This window comes from Scatophagus argus, chromosome 13 (assembly GCF_020382885.2).
Source record: "Scatophagus argus isolate fScaArg1 chromosome 13, fScaArg1.pri, whole genome shotgun sequence".
In the NCBI taxonomy this organism is placed as follows: domain Eukaryota; kingdom Metazoa; phylum Chordata; class Actinopteri; family Scatophagidae; genus Scatophagus; species Scatophagus argus.
The window spans coordinates 10641766-10658590 of record NC_058505.1 but is presented as its reverse complement, the minus strand read 5'-3'; the positions used below and the strand labels follow the sequence as shown (position 1 = coordinate 10658590).

The window sequence follows — 16825 nt, the reverse complement described above, 5'->3', positions numbered from 1 at the left end:
AAAAGAGATAAAGAAAGAGACAGTCTAAAACGATTACTGCAACCTGAGTGAGAAGGTTTACCAAAGCAGTCACCTTCAGTTCTGTTGGTGCACAATCCCTCGAGCAGCGCTAGGAGATGACTATTAGCCTTCCCTTGCATTCATTCCTTCCCTCTTTACCCTTTCAGCTGCCTCCATATAAAGCATTTAAACACCTCGACAGCTTTCCTTTCAGCTAGGGCGATTACTTCTCGACAGGTGGGGTAATAAGCTGTTTGACGGGGAGCAGGAGTGTGACCCCTGTAAGGGTTAGTGTGGCTCGCCTGGGCCCTGCTCTCTCTTTTTTAAAGAGGCGGCCCCGGACAGCTCCTCTGCTTCCCTCTCTCCTCTGTTGCTGAAATAAAGCTCCTTTAAGTGAGTCTGGGAGGAGACTCCCCATGGGACGATCCCTCTCTCTCTCTCTCTCTCTCTCTCTCTCTCTCTCTCTCTCTCTCTCCCCCCAACACACACACACACACACACACACACACACACACACACACACACTCCACCAACCCCCTACCCCCCGGTGAAGACATCCTTGGCGTTGCTGAGGAGGGACAGGAGCACAGCAACCTTATTAATGAATGCGGCCCATTACCCGTCAGCCTGGCTCCTCGGCGACTCCCAGAAGCCCCTGCAGTACGTGACTTCAAATGGCAGGATATTGACACGAGGAGAGCAAAGCGGCTAGGACTGTGTGTATGTGTGTGTGTGTGTGAGTGGAAGACAGAGAAACAGAGAGAAAAAAATTGTGCTCAACTGAGTGTGCATGTCTTTGTGTGAGTTTGCCAGTGCGTCTAGGTGTGTGTGTGTGTGTCTGTTTCTGTGTGTGTGTGTGTGTGTGTCTGTTTCTGTGTGTGTGTGTGTGTCTGTGGACCCCAAAGGAACGTAGCTCCTTGGATATAATGTAGGGCTCGTAACAGCTATTAGAGGGGAAAATAACCCCTCTGGGGAATGGCTCCCCCCACTGCATGTCCCAGCTCTGTCTGACACACACTGCATTCTACCTTTTCCTTAAACATGCCAGGAGTTTTCTCACTGAGGGCTTTCTCAAGGACGGTGTTAAACGACTTCAGTGGCTATGGCAGCCATGCAGACGAAAGGGAAATAGAGAAAGGGGGGTGGTGGTGGTGGGGCGTTAAAAGAAAATGAAACTGATACCTTTATCTCTGTGGATACTGAACTCTACAGAGTAGCTATAAACTGTTCTGTGTATGAGTATGGAAGGTGGGAGGGAGGGAGAGGGGAAATTCACTTTCCAATCTTCATCCTTGTCAGGTTTTTCAAGTACCTCTGCACCAACGCTGTGTAAGTTAAATACCTACAGTGCCCAACCACAAATGTCAAATTAGATGTGAAACACATAATTCACATCTTATACAAGAAAATGACCAAAAAGTCCACTACCTCGGCAAGAAGGATGTCACTAATGGTGTCACACCAGAATCACTGCAATTTAGGATTAGATGCCCTCCATTAAGCCTTTTAGCTCTCATCCTGACTCCCTCCTTCAATGCCATCCTATTCCCCCTGAAACTCTGCCATTCCCCTTATCATCCATTTCCTTCCCTTCTATCCAACCCTTAATCTCCTCCTCGATCCTTTCAACCACCTGCTGGCCACACAGGCCTGCTGCAGGGCCCAGTTACCAGCAGTGTTCAGGTAAACCATAGCAGTCAATTCTCCACTAAATTAAATTTTGCTCTGATCAATAATGCGCACCCGCTTCTCCCTTATGAAGACTGGCTGCATTGGCTTGGAGTGAGCCTCTTCCTCCTCTTCTATTCTCTCACCGGCTCTGTGCCACCGTTAAACCAACCCTTTCATCTGATTACATCACCCTACTGCAACGCCCTCAGGGGTAGTGGAAGAGGAGGGGGAACATCCGGCAGGGGTCTTGTGTACCCATGCAAACAGGTGCAACATGTCTTATGAATTTAATGCTGCTGCAGAGAGGGAGAGGGTGAAGGGAAAAAATGGGGAACGATTGGGGAAGAGCAGAGAGTAGGAAAGTGCAAGGAGGCTGGGGAGTTGATTTATTAACTAATCATTCTTTATGTCGTTCCCCATTGCTCTGGTCTCCATCGATAGCACCCGGTCTCCAGTGAGGCAACAGAGGTGCATCTCTTACATCAGCTCTGCAAAGGAAGGCCAGTGGACCAACAGACACATTCTCTCTTTCATCTGATCCCGCTGAATTAAAGACAATCCTCACATTGTCCAACATCACAGAGAGAAGATGTAAAGCTTAATTGTAACGCTAACAATCTTTGATTAGCATAATGTTAATACCTGCAGAGCACATGTTACAATAATTACATTGTGTCTGCTCTTCCACCTGGTGTTATCCAGCACGTAACATTAAACCTGGGCTTTATGGAGTGGTTACAGAGTTGAGTGAGCAATAACGACCTTTTAAACCATAGTCTTTTCAAGGCTTCCCAAAGAAACAAAACAATGTGCAGTTTACACAAGTGACATGGACAGAATCTGTCACATTATGCAGTCCTCAAATTAAAAGTGCTGTATCTTTCTATTCTAGAAATTTGCTGGTGCTTATATACTATATTCACTGCATGGAAATGAATAATGTTTACAAACAAACTAAACTTAAATGTGACTGATCTGTATTACTTTTCTTAATTGTTTCATGGTCCAAAAAGGTACACAAAAAGCCAACAGGAACATGAAACAGATTATTACAGTTATGCTGTATGCCATGGCATATAGAATAGCAGTAATAATAATAATAATAATGATGTTTGGCCAGCATTGTAATTTAATTTTTTACTTTTTTGCTTACAAAAAGTTATAGCACTATGTAAAAAAATAATAGAGATTTTGTATTAGTTAATGATTATTCAAAGAATGAAGACACATTTCAGCGATATTTCTTGTTGATGTGCTGGTCCTACAGCAAAACATTAATTTGCCGTCGTGACCCAAGCAAATCTTACAGCAGGCTAAAATTGCTCATTAAAGAAACTACTTAGTTAGAAGAGTTAAGCAGATTCATTTTAAACCCTTTGGCTAAAATGTCTTGTTTAGTTTATCTATAATCCAAAAAAAATTGAAGGGACAGCCAAACTGTAAACATCCCCCTCTAAGCTCTTATTAAAAGTCTTATCAGACTGTGCCGAGTTTCTCTCTTACCCTGCATGGCTGACATTACAGTAAGTCTGCATCTGGAGCACGGGGAGTGTGCACAAAACCACTGAGACCTGTGCGTACCCGTACTCATCACTCAGGAATTTAATTAACGCAAAAGAGAACATCATCAAACGATACTAAAACAAAGAACCTGTGGTCTTTCTTCGAGGCTCCAAGCTGCAGGGTAACTTAAAGTAATGAAATCACTTGGAAACTTAAGCTAATTTATGTTTGCGTAATGACTGAAAGATGAACAATGGACCTTAATCAATATCGACCCCGTTGTGTCTCGGTGAAAACTCTTTGCCACCTTGCGTTTTCATCGTTCCAAAGCTATGAAGGAAGACAAGAGTGCTGCATTCTAGCCTGATGTTCAGTGGTGTGTTGAACTCTGTCCAGTATTGACTCAGTCTTCCTCTTGTGCATTCCCTACTGTTGACCAGTCCACTGAGGGAGTAATCCTTTCCTGCTTTGACCTCAGGCCAGGCTTACTGCTGGCTAGTTTAGCCAATGAAGAACACAATGAAATAAATAAATAATACGGCAGTTGGCATTCTCCACAGTCATCACTTATCAGGCCGTAGGGAGGGTTGACCCCAAACACTGTTGTGCCACAACCGGCCTTGGTCTCCTTGGTAACAGACTGTCTTATTTGAAGTGAGGTGCCCAGGGAGTCATGGTCATACAGTAACAGCACCAGGCTAGGGTGGAGTTGACAACAGTAATGGATTTTAATGTTTTCCATGTGTGTCATTTTGCGTCCGGTCATTTTCGCACTGAACACTTGTAAAAATATATAATAAATCCATAATGTTTGAAATGCTTTGATTAGACATCTAACTACCACAACCAAATGCTTCTGAGGTGTAACCAGAGATGACGGACCACCCTTTTTGTGGGCTGGTGCTTTGTAGCTCCAAATGATACTCATTACCCTGTCTAAGTAGACAAGTGAATGGTACTAGAAACACACTATGCAGTGATCCTGCTGTTTGACTGAGGTAGCAAAACAACTGCACAACTGCTGTGTTATTATGGGGCCTCATTAAGTGAGGAGAGAGTGGGAGATGGAGGGAGAGAGGGGAAGCAATAGAGAGAGGGCCAGCGAGAGAGGGGGGGGAAAGGAGGAAGGAAAAAAAACACAAGAGAGCGATACAAACTGTATTCTGACGTGATAGCAACACACAGATGCCTTTCCAGCCAAAATGAAGACTATGACTAAAGAACCCAATTAAGGGCTTTCTTAGGGGAGCCATCTTGGGAGGGGGATGGGTCTTCCTGGGACATGAGCCCTGGGCTACATCCTCTAATTAGACAGAGCGAAGGGGGAGGATCTCTGCCTGTCACTGGGAGGGAGATGGGGTCCATGGGGTTCCACATGTCAGTCCCAGAAACAAAACACAATTACTCTCACATTTAACCACTTCAGTCAGGGACAGACTTTGACTAGGGATGCTACAGAGCGTCCCCCACCCCCCCACCTCCCCCTCACTACTAGATATGCCACTTCACAAATGCAGAGATTTTTGAGGACTAAATTTTCTCTTGCATTTCCACACTTCTATGGGAAGGCAAGAGTCGATGTGCTCTCTCATGTTTTCCCACTGAAAAGGAGGAGCGGATCAGAAAATTAGCTTTTAATTGATCGGTGTCATTCACCATCAAATTACTTTGCAGTTGCAGTGTGAATATAGAATTCAAGAGGGAATAATTGTTCTAATGCTGTTTATTTTGGCCTCTGCTGCATTGTGCTAACATCAACAGCATAACAGATACTTGGAAATCAAATCACTACAGGCAGTAAATTAAACCTGTAGTGAATTTCGTGAGAAGTACTTAAAATGGCATTTATCAAAGTTGTTGAAAAAGTCAACTAAGAAAAGTAAAGGAGACGTGTTTGAGGGAGAGATCCGGTGATGGATTCTAGCACAGTACGCCAAGCGTCTTCTCTTTGTTTGGATTTAACTTTCCCCAGTGGTGCAACACAGGAAAAAGAAAAAAAGAACAGCTCAAAGGCTTCTGGGAGTTTTTGTCATGTCTCCCTCCAGACAATGTGTTTGCATGCACATATCAGACCCTGGGAGAGACAGACACAAAGACAAATACATACAGCACGCACACAGATGTATACACACACACACTGAGAAAGAGAATATCCTCCCAGGATCATTAGGTCTGTCATGCTGTCTAATTCTGATCCACCTACAAAACTAGAACACCACTATTGTGATACATCACTAGTTATCTAAAGGTGTTTATGTCCCCATTTACAGTGTGTGTACAGTGTTGTACATAATTATAAATAAGCTTAAATATTAATGATGGCGCCTCACAAGCAAACCTTTTTTTTTTCTAATTCATTGTTCTTTTATTTTGTAGTGCAGTTTTTTTTTGGTGACAGAATTCTGAGCACCTGGGGTGATGAAGAAGAAAACAAGTTGTCATATAAAAGGGAAAAAAATATATATATACAACTTTCAAAAGCTTGAAGAGCTGTCATATTTGGCAGATCAAGATATTCAGAGAATATGAGAGCCACTTAGGGACAAACACGCGAAGCTTTGCTTTTGTGCGACACTTTTGGGACGCGGGGCAGTTAGGGCGTTTTTGGGGGCATATTTTAAAATTCATGAAAAAAAAAAGAAAAACTTCGGGGGAATTAGGAGTCTGTGCTTCATACTGAAGATTTCATGAAAAGGAAGGAAGTAAAGAACTGCATAAAATGTTGTTTTGAAGAGCCATCATTCATAGACCCAACTTCAGTAACTTCATGCATTATTATATCTTAAAAACGCTGTAATTAACCCATTTCCACTTCATACTCTCTCTCTTTCCTATTCTGTCCTTTCTGCGCAACTGTCCATCTCTCACTTTCTCTCTCCGTTTTCTGTCTTAGACGGACATTGTGACATGCATTGCTGTTTACACCTGCTGACCATGAAGCCTATAAATATGCTTAATTAAAACAGTGGAATTGGTCACAGCTTGGCAATAATAGCTATCACACGGGGAGAAGAGAATCTCATTTGTGTGGGGAAGTAGAACATGATGCAGATGTGCTCTTGTCACTTTCAGCACTCATTAAGGCCAGGGAGCTCTGAATTGTCTTTGAAGGAATCCTTTTAAAAGACACTCCAATTAAGGTACGTGTCCTGCGGGCGTCTGAGGAGAGGGAGAAGTCATACAGTACCACAATCCTTCCACTCCTCTGTCGACTTAACACATGACTTACAATCTCGTGTCACTTCCAAGGAATGATAATGAAATTGGAGGATGGAGGGGTAAGAAAAAAAAAAAAAAAAGACAGCCTAGCTTAAACGGAACAAGGGAATCTCACGCAGAAAATGTCATCTTCACTGTTGTGTAACTTCAATCTCATTGTCTTGTCTTTGGAGGAATTGGGATCATTGGGAGAGACTGCAGCCCTCCAGTAGCTACACCACATCGCTGGAGGAGCTGAACTTGTGTGCTTCTTCACAAATGCACTCAGCACTCAGAGAAATGTCAGATTTAAGCTGTGGCTAATACTGCACATCCATCAGTTAATGAATCTGACTAATTAATCCAGCCTAGCAGCGCTGTAAGTGGCTCAGTTCCTTTCGCAAATGTGAAAAGCCACTGTATCTGAAGCCAACGCAAAGGGAAAAGGAAGTTTATTATCAAGTTTCACATTGCAATGTGGCCTTCTCTGGAACCCAGAAGATTTTCTTTTTCTTAAGAGGGCAACTCTTTCTTAAAATGACAGAGCAGTGGATATCATTTGGATGACAGGATGCAGTAATGCCGTATCTCCTTGTTGCACAGGGGGTGGGCAGTGGTTAAGGGTCAGTGAGAATGCTACACAGCCAACCTGCTTGCCCTCCCCATCAGTGCCTCATGAAATATCTAGACTTTGCTCTATATTTTAATGGGGTGAGGGAGAGGAATGCACAGGATGGTGTCTGTGTGAGCTTATGTGATGGTGGAGGGAAGTCCTCTGGAGGGTTTCGAGGGGAATGGTGGTCTATGCATCTCAGTGCTTATTTTTTTGTCTGTAAAGGAAAGAGGAAAGAGAGAAATGGAGGGAGAGAGAGGGGGAGAAAGAGAGATTATTCTCTTTTGGAATCTGGATTCTGGGGCACACAGGCCCAGGAGTCAGTCAATCTGGCCAGTCTGAGGGGGGCGGCTGGGCGGGGGGTCCTGGGAGGGCTGATTAGACGGATGCTCTCCCATCATCCATCTCGACAGGCTGGCGAAAATTGGCTAGCCCCTCGCAGGGTAGAGTTCACGGGGGGAGGCGGCGGGGGTGTGTGTGTGTGGAGCTGTGCACTGGATACCTGTCACAGCCTTTGGTCTGTTTCAGGATCTCAGCAGCAAATTAATAAAATATCGTTCCTGCTTCCCTTTACCTGCCGTGGCAGCTCTCCCTCTCGCAGCTCCTTCTCCCAGCTTGCACTGGCCCTTTGACCCCTCTGACTACTGTGAGAGATGAGGAGCCCAGGCAGCCTGTGAGTGGGCCAGAGTGTCAGGGAGAAATAGGGAGAAACTCCAAACTGAAGACCTGGCAAAAAGAGAGAGCTTCCACTTCTCTCTCTGCTGGAAGACAGCTCCTCTTCAGAAAGACTGGCAAACGACTACCCCGTGTCAGTGAGACATTTTGAAGTGTGATGCATGGGAAGTGGCAACCGCAAACAAACAACAACTAAAAACAAGACTCCAATCTGCACTGTTTGCTGAAGGCTTTAACTACAAACACTAAAAAAAGCAAATTTTACATCCATCATTGAGTACAAGAGTTTCCTCTTATAACAAAGATGGATCGAAAAAAACCCAAAACTTCAGGAAACTTTGAGTCGATCACTGCGTTAACAAACCCTGACACTGTGGATTTTACTGCATGAATGTGAACAGTACATGTGACACATCCAGTATATAAACTACATGTGTTTGAGGGAGTGTGAGCATACACTCACATGGGACAACCTTTAGAGCATGGCACAGGTTGAGCATAATGATTGTCTTATCCCCTAAGCTCATTCCTGCTCTCCTTTCATAACCCCCTGTTTCACAGCAAAGTGCCATAGGTCTTTCATGTTCTACCCTTGTCTCTTCGCACAGAGTGTAAAACAATATAATCATGCATGAAACAACACCTCCGGGAGGCGGAGATCACTTCCTTCCAAAAAATGTCAAATGAAAAAAGTAGGAAAACATCCCCAGGTTATTTGAGACTGTTTACTGGCACCTGCAACAATCCTTGCTATATAGAGAACACTCGTGCCAATGAGAGATGAAAATGTGATAAATAGGGGGCCTTGGCACGATTGAAAAGACTCCACGTTGGCAGTTTGATGGAGCGCAAGGCTTGTTAAATAACCTTCTCCATGGTGGAGTTTCATGTTGCTGGATGCCGGATTGTTTTATTCATGGGTGCGGTGCTCAAATGACCAGCAGATAATGATCGCACTCACCTTCCTCCTGGCAGACACACGCCTCTATGTTTACAACCTGAATCTCAATATGAAAATCATTGCTGATCAATGGGCGGCCAAGCCTTGGATACTTCCTCTGGCTACCTGTTAATACATAGTGCTGCTAATCCAAGCTTCACCCTGCGGTTTCACTCAGCGCTTTAAGGCGAATTAAGAACTATTTCAGTGATTGCATCAAACGTTTGGTTGTAGTCTGCTCATACTCAAATGATTCAGTTTCAAAAGGTAATAGAAAAAGGTCTGGATATGAGAAGTGCGCCATGTGTACGGAAGAGGATCCCCTGAACACAACAGAGCTGCCTGAAAACACCACCACTGTGAAATAATATAATAAGGTCTGTTTCATTTTTTTTTCAGGTTCTCCAAGGACCAGAGGAAAAGATTGCTAGAAAATGGATTATCTCTCTAACATTGTGAGTTCATAAGTCCAACTACTAACTTTGTTGAAGGGCAGATATGGTCTCCCAGAGGACAAAGCTCATATTTAGCCATGAGGCCTCCTCTGTGATTAGGAGGGGAGATGCAGGCATATTGACTCAACTGTGTTTTTGCCTCTGCACTGCATGTAATTACCTCTTCAAAAACGAACATTCCACTAATCCTCTAATTCCAGATATTTTAGTGCTCTGCTGGTCTAATAAGCAAATCAAATCATATCTGCACATCACAAATGAGTTCTGGAAACGGACTGAAATAATTCCTTCTGAATCTCTCATCCCAGTCGAGACGGAGGGGACAGCCGGAGCTCGGCGAGCGGTGTTTAGTGTTTGTTAAGCTGTCATGCATGATTAGCTGTAGTACTTTCTGCTGGTGGCCCTTTGGCTCCGCCAGCCCGAGGCTCACCTGTAACTCGGTCTGGAAGAAGAACTTCTGTGGGCACTGCGAGCAGTCGTAGATCTTATCCTCCTGGCCGTGGGCAGAGAAGATGTGCTGCTGGAGCTTATTGGCGTGGACAAACACTGCTCATATACAGGGGAAGGAGACACAGGAAAAGAAAAGAAAACAAGTTAGGGTGAAAATTTAAAGATTTTCATATCACTTTTATAAACTGTCTATAAACGCCTCTCCTCTTTGCTTGGTATTGCTGGCTGTCGGGCCTTGTTGCCTACACAAAGGGGGCAAAAGCAAAATCATAATTGCATCTGCCCGCCTGAATAAAAACTGAAAACAGGCTATGTCAAATGGCAAGGAAAATTACTTAATTACAAGCAAATGAATTCACCATCAACAATAGAAAAAACATTGTTATGAAATATATAATTGAAAAAAACAGAGAACAATTTAGATGTTAACAGTGAAACTAGAGTGGTCATATTCATGGCACTAGAGCTGGTGAATGTATAATGTTTTGGGAATAATGATGCTCTTTATTTAGTGCTACTGTTGGGACAACAAGCCAGAAAATAAACAACCACAAAAATTGGCATGGCTTCAAGTGCAAAACATGGCCTCCATTAGTCTACATAGCTAATTATATTGACAATATAAATATTCATGTTGTTGCACTACTTATTCATGCAGACTCAGACTACATTCACCATCATATAAACACACAACTCGCTGGCACTTAAAACATATACCATACGTTTGTGGTTTAATTAAGCCATAGTCCACGCTGAAAAGAGGGATGCAATTGTGTGCATCTTGACGGTGTGTGTGTGTGTGTGTGCATGTGTGTGTGTCTACATTCTCCAAGGAGCACTTCAAACATGCCGTTTGTTATCCTGGACCCCTGTGCTTTAAGGATGGCTGTCTAATCTCAAAGGTCTGGATGCTCTGGAAAAGTTAGCGTGTGGGGGCTTCATTTGAATTTCTTACAGCTCAAAATAACTTTTCTTCTAATGTGTGCACCGTGGGGCCACAAGGAGTGGGAGGGGGGAAAAAAAAAGCACAGCCACAAAAGGTGAGGTGTCTGTTGGAGATGGCTTTGGGGTCGCTGCAGCCCCGTGACAGGGCTCTACAACATTATCGTGTCCCAATTTGAGTTCACCTGGGAGAGCGGTTATTAATTATTGAGCTGCATACACTCGAGACGCACTCGGCTTCATTGAATGTCACACTCCTGACCTGGGAAATAAAAGTTTAGATTCGAAACAGAAGCACTGCGGTGATGCTTTCTGACTGCTAATGCCTGGGTGACAGCTGTCTCTGGAACATGGCAGCATGTTAACCAGAAATGAACAAACCCCCTCTAATGAACAAACAACAACTCCATGGTCCATTTCTGAAACTAATGACCACAACAATATGAAGGCAAACATAATTTCAGATAGATGGCTGGTTTTACAGTCTGTTACAAAACATTTACGCAGAAGGTTAAGGCCTCCGCTATCATGCACATTTGTGTCTCTATTATGCTCCAAAAATGATGACAATTTTCTTTGTTGGGAATACATGCTCTGACAGGAAAAAAAGTGCTGATAAACAATAGCTTTTTTTCTTTTGCTATGTTTTGTCTGCATATACTGTACAGAAGCAGGTCACAGCAGCTGCAGGAAGCCTTCATTATGTCTTTGGCTAGAGAAGGAAAAAGTCAATACAGCAAAAATAAAAATGGATCTGAGACTTGGGGGGGCCTTCAAATACTGTACAATAGGGCCAAACACAGCTGGCATGTCAGGTTAGCTGTTTCTCACTGTTTACATGTGTATCTGTTCCAGTTCCAGTGAGAGACACATTCAATCAGTTATACGTTTATCAATTTATAGCTCTGCATTCATTCATTTGCAAGCGGGCAATGATTTAGAGTGCCAGAGTCTAAAATGCACTAATGGCACCTACAAATCTCCTGTGAGCACAATAAATAATGAATGGACATTTAAGGCAAAGATGTAAATGGAAGCTCAGCAACTTTTTTTTTTTTTTTATCTAATTTATATAGTTAGACATTTTAAAAGGCTTGGTTTATTTTTATAATTGCTAAAGATGATTGGAAAAGTCAGCATTTGCTCATATAAATTGTGGTAACCGTTTAATTAAGGGCAAGATTTGAAATTAAGAGTCTTTGTCTTCATCATCATTCTTCAAATTAGCATGCAACGTGCAATAAAGGGATATAGTGAAATGGGCAATGAGGGGACATTGCATTGGTATTTGGCAGCATGAGTCACATATGAAATATGCCATTGCAATGCCCATTTAGAGGAGGAACAGAGGCTCCAAGAGGGTTAAAATGAGGACAGAGAGAAACGGGGAAGAAATAATCCAAAACCACATCCAAACAGGATCAGTGGCTGGCCATTGTGTCTCTCCCTGCTGAGAATGAGAGAGCATAAGAGAGAGAGAGAGAGAGAGAGAGAAGAGAGACAGAGGAGGAACTTTGTGGAGTTTGTTGGCATTGGAGCCAGAGCAGAGCAGAGCTGAACAGAGCACTGAGCCGGGTTGGGCGTCAGGGGTGTCAGGGCTGAGGGGGCTGAGGGGCCAAGGTCTCCTCGCTGTGGGGGATATTAAGCCCTCTGATTAGATCTCAGGGGCCGCCCATGGCAGACGTCTCCTTTACTACAGGCCCCAGCTCATCTTTATTTTGGCAGGGTGGTGCTCTCTGCAGGCTGCACTGCACCAATACTAAGCTGTTTGTGTAAGGAGGAAAAAAAAAAGTTTATCCTTTTTCCCCCCTTTCTCCTTTTCATTTATTTATTCGTCTAGCCTACATGAGTCCGTTTCTGCTTAATCCGAGAGTTCACAACGCAGGGGCTGATCCAAGTGTTCTGAGGCAACACAAACAAGTCGGCTGTGTAAGTTGATTTAGAGCTATAAGCTGGTAACTACTAATTTTCACTTGAAACTAAGCCCATGTCAGTTCTGTGGCTGTAGGATGTTTTAATTCTAACATCACGCAGATGTGGGCAACAACTAAATAGAAAGCCAATTAAACTACTGTATTTGTCAGACTCTTGTGGATTTGAGAGCAGAGCATCCCGTAGTTTCTCAAGTTTGTACTTTACGCTGTGACATAAGAAAAAGAAAAGCCTACACACATGCACACGCACACACAAATACACACATATGACTTTCATCAGGCACACTTTCTTCTGTTTTGTTTGTCTTAAGCACATATTCCCAATCACAATTTCCACACCAGCCCTCACCACTGCTCCTAAGGGTGCAGCCAGACACTTCTAGCTGCAGGCTCCCCCACTTCTGAAACCTGTCAAATCTGTCCTGGGAGAGTCAGCCTCTCTCTCATCATCCAGGGGCTTATGGACCTCTCTCCATTTACCCTCCCTCCCCTGCACAGTTCTCTTTTCCTCCTTCTCTTTCCCGCTTTCATCTCACATCCAAACTTGCCAGTTGCAACCTTCTCGGCTTCCTCCAAGTTTTGTCTCCTTTTCTCCTCTATTTTGTCTCCCCCTCATCTACTGTCTATGACTTACTTTTCCCCCATACTTTCCTCCAGTCTGTTTTGCGGTGTTATTTGGTCCTCTCTCCATTTCCTTCAATTTAGATTGAGGATAATCAGGTATGTCAAAGAATGACAATCACTCCCTGCCTCCCACCGAGTTTTGGGTCACAGGGGGGCACATCAAACTAAAACATCGGCACCGAGTGGGGAGGATCTTTTAAACAAAGAGTAACCTTGTTAATCAACTGAACTCATTGACCCAGCCGTTATTACCACCACCACCTAGTTTGATCAAAGTTTTGCTTTTATGTTCAAACTCATTATGTCTGCAATACGGATCCTTTTAATCTGTAAATAAAGTTTTAGGAATAGTGCACGCAGTTATTTATTCCCAGCATCTCATCCACACTGACTAAATAAAATTGGCTAAAACAAAATGTGGACTAAGAACATGGCTTTATACTTTTACTCTGCCCCATTTCAGAGGGATATATTGTACTTTTTACTCCATGTTACTTTGAATATTTATATTAAATATACAGAATAGAATATGATGCATTGCACAGCATAGGAATTCAGTAAAATATGAGCAGTAATGTAGCCTATTGATATGTTTTTATACTTTTATACTTTTACTTTATTTTATATCCTGGGTCAGATGCATGGTTTGGTTGGCTAAGCTTTGAAAGGAAAAAAGGGCAAATCAAAGAAAGAAAAGACTGGGGTTTAATGATAAATATGAATAAAATAATCACACCCTGTCTTGTGCTGCTGATGTTTTCAGTATTTTTAACTTTTTAACAAAACACGCTGAGTACCTAAACATAACCATTAAAAAGTTCATTACACTTTACTCAAAGATATTTGGGGAAAACAAATGACACAGTGTCACAGCAACATTTTTCGGAGGCGTTCTTTGTCATTTATGCTTATATCAGGCTGACAAAAATCAGAATCGGAGTGACTGTTTTTGCCAAATAGCGGTATATCAATATAATTTCTTGGAGACAGATGAGGGAAATTCTTTTAATGAAGGGCTCATACAATATTTTATCGTTGCCTTATTGATAGTAAAAGATCTAAACACTTCTAAACACTTCAATGTCTTAAAAGTAACACTGAAATCTGTAAGATGAATCCTGCTAACACTAGTTAGTTAGTTTATGTTAGGGGAGTAAAAGTAGTATCTTTTCTTTGCTTTATGTCAGCCTCAACTTGAAGAAATATATTCAAGGACAGCTGTCGGCCAAACTCTGAGTTCCTCCTTTTCCTCTGCGTACTCTGACTACAGTCTGTCTGTCCCCTCCATCCCCAACAGAGGGAGGCCTTTCAGTCCATCCATACCCTCCACAGTCTGCCTTCCCCACCACCACAGCCCTTCGCCCATCTGTCTGTCTGCTCTGCGACCACTGTCCTGAGGGTGTACTCTGTCTCTCCCTCCTCCCTTCTCCCTCCCAGCATCCTTCTCTCTCATGCGCTGTGATCGATATGGACGCGGAGGGAGAGGGGGGACCTGTCTGTCAAAGCCGATGGTGGAAAATGAAGGCTCAGATGAAGGAGGCATGCTCTGTATATTAAATGCTCAGACCCCTGTGAGGGGTGGAGGGGGATTCGGGGTGGGGATATATCAATAGGCTTCTGCTAAAAGAGAGATAAGGCCAAAACAGCAATGAGAGAAGTAGAGCGGAGTAGAGGGAGGGGAGTGGACAGAAAGAGCGATGAGGAAAACGAATGAGGAGCTGAGTGGTGGGGAGGATGAAGAGGTAAAAAAAAAAGAAGTGAAAAAAAGGTGTCCGAGCAAAACGCAAAACGTGAACTAATGATGTTAATTGATGTAATAACCGAAGGAGAGACAAATAAGTTGTTTAGGGCAACGGATGAATAAAGGGGCGTGCAGGAAGCACAAAAGAGAGAAATGAGCTGAGGACCCAAAAAGTGTGAAGAAGAGTAAAGAGCTGAGAAGGGAGAAAGAGTGAAGAGCTGAAGTTAACGACTTTGCAGATTTCATTATAGAGATAGTTAACCCTGTTGACACTGAAGGAGGGCGCTATCCTCTCAGGAGGAGTCCGGTCCTTCCACCTCCACGCACAGAGACAGATGAGATCATTACAGCTATCAGCACCACTGCCATCCACAATTAGCACATCTCCTTTTCTTTCCCCACTCCTCCATCCCCCATCTCCCCTCAGCTCACACTGTCTTCCCCCCTGCTCTCTTTCCTTTTCCCCCTCTCACCTCATGACACTTCTTTGGAGGCAATTTGACTAAATAAAAAGCCACATGCAGCAAACTGCTCTCAGCTTTAGTCGAGCTGCTTGCTTGACCTTTCCCAACTCATTTCGAACCCATTTAGCTTTTCACATTTAAAAAAAAAGACACATGTAAATGCAAGGCTTTGCATATGGAGAAAGAAAATGTCTCTGACAAGTCATGCAAAACCCCTCCAAAAACCAAATCTATCTTCCTTATCTTTCTATCAGGTCTATTGCATTGCAGACACACAAACTCACGATGCAAACGATACACACCTGTAAAGCAGACCGGACACTTGAAGGTTCCTCCCATGCCCTCAAAGCTGTGCTCAATCAGATGGCATTGAAGCTTCGCTGGTGAGTCAAATGACTGACTACAGAGCTTGCATTCATGGTTCAATCCTTCCTCTGCAGAGAAGAAACAACAAAAACACAAACAAAACCATAAGTTGAAAAATAAGTGCAAGAGTATGAATGCCAGAGGTCTCACTCTGACTTGTTTCTCTTCCTTTAAAAAAAATTATATTCTTTAACATAAAATTTAATTTTACGAGGCAAAGACTCCCGCCTGTGATCTTCATGACTCAGACAGGAAATAATATACTGTGTGATCTGCTCCAATCAGGCATAAATTAGTTGACCAGCTGGGGTCCTAATCGCTTTGACAAAACCTTGCGTTTTGAACATGGTGAGCTCCATCTTTTTGATTATTTTACATACGTGACACAATTGCTTATTTTTCGTGTCCACAAATTGACGCGAAGGAAAGTCATTTTTGCTTTGCAGAAGGTGAGTCAGTGTAAATTTAGAATAGTCTCATTTCAGAGACTATTCAAGAATTTCCCTTCAGGGATAAATGAAGGAATTCTGATTCTGATTCTGAAAGGGTCATTATTATTACTGCAAGCACTAAAAACAAAAAAATTGAAATTGAAATTGAAAAAAAAATTAGTTAAAAAATTCTTATTTTATGTCACCAAATTACCACATCATGTATTTAGTGTGCATGCACCGACAAGACTATCTAAAGAACGCTCCTTTACAACATGCTCACATGTCAACATTTTTAATACAGAGCACAACAGATTCCCAGGTCGCATTCGCATTAGAATTCCCTACACGTCTATCTTAAATAAATGTCGTTCGCACTGTGAACCTGCACACTCATTTGCAGCACAACGATCTGCTGACTCAGACTTCCAGAGAAGTGCCCATCTCCCATGCATCAATAAAAGGCCTATATGCTCACTGCCATGGGGTTGGACAAGTACTCTATCAAACTCCTGCCAAACCTGACATCAGGCCAGCCAGCTGCAAAGGGGGGTGGGGTGGATACACCAGGGCCTCTTATAGGGTTTATCCCCAGGTTTTTACAGTCCGGTACCCACCATATCGGCCCTGGGTACCAAAAGCACAAATACACAAGCCACCTAACCAGCTGTGCCCAGCTCGAGCCCTGGAGGATCCGAAAAGAAGGCTTTAGGCAAATCTGGCAAAATGTGCTGAAAAAGTGTAACCTGCCATGGACAGACACTTCCCTTTTTTACTTCTTTTTGAGTTTTTGTCTATTCGCCGTTGAAAGCTCGCCT

The 16825-nt window shown here is 43.1% G+C and overlaps 1 protein-coding gene across 5 annotated transcripts in view; it reads right to left on the bottom strand.

Annotated features, from left to right (window-relative positions):
* LOC124068792 (zinc finger protein 521-like) overlaps positions 1-16825 on the bottom strand; it is a 90034-nt gene that overhangs the window by 2457 nt on the left and 70752 nt on the right. For all 5 annotated transcript variants that reach the window (XM_046407276.1, XM_046407278.1, XM_046407274.1 and 2 more), the window contains 2 exons: positions 15513-15644; positions 9486-9601 (listed from right to left, as the gene is read on the bottom strand). In XM_046407276.1, the coding sequence (XP_046263232.1) occupies positions 9486-9601; positions 15513-15644 (248 nt within the window). The remainder of the gene's footprint in view (positions 1-9485; positions 9602-15512; positions 15645-16825) is intronic.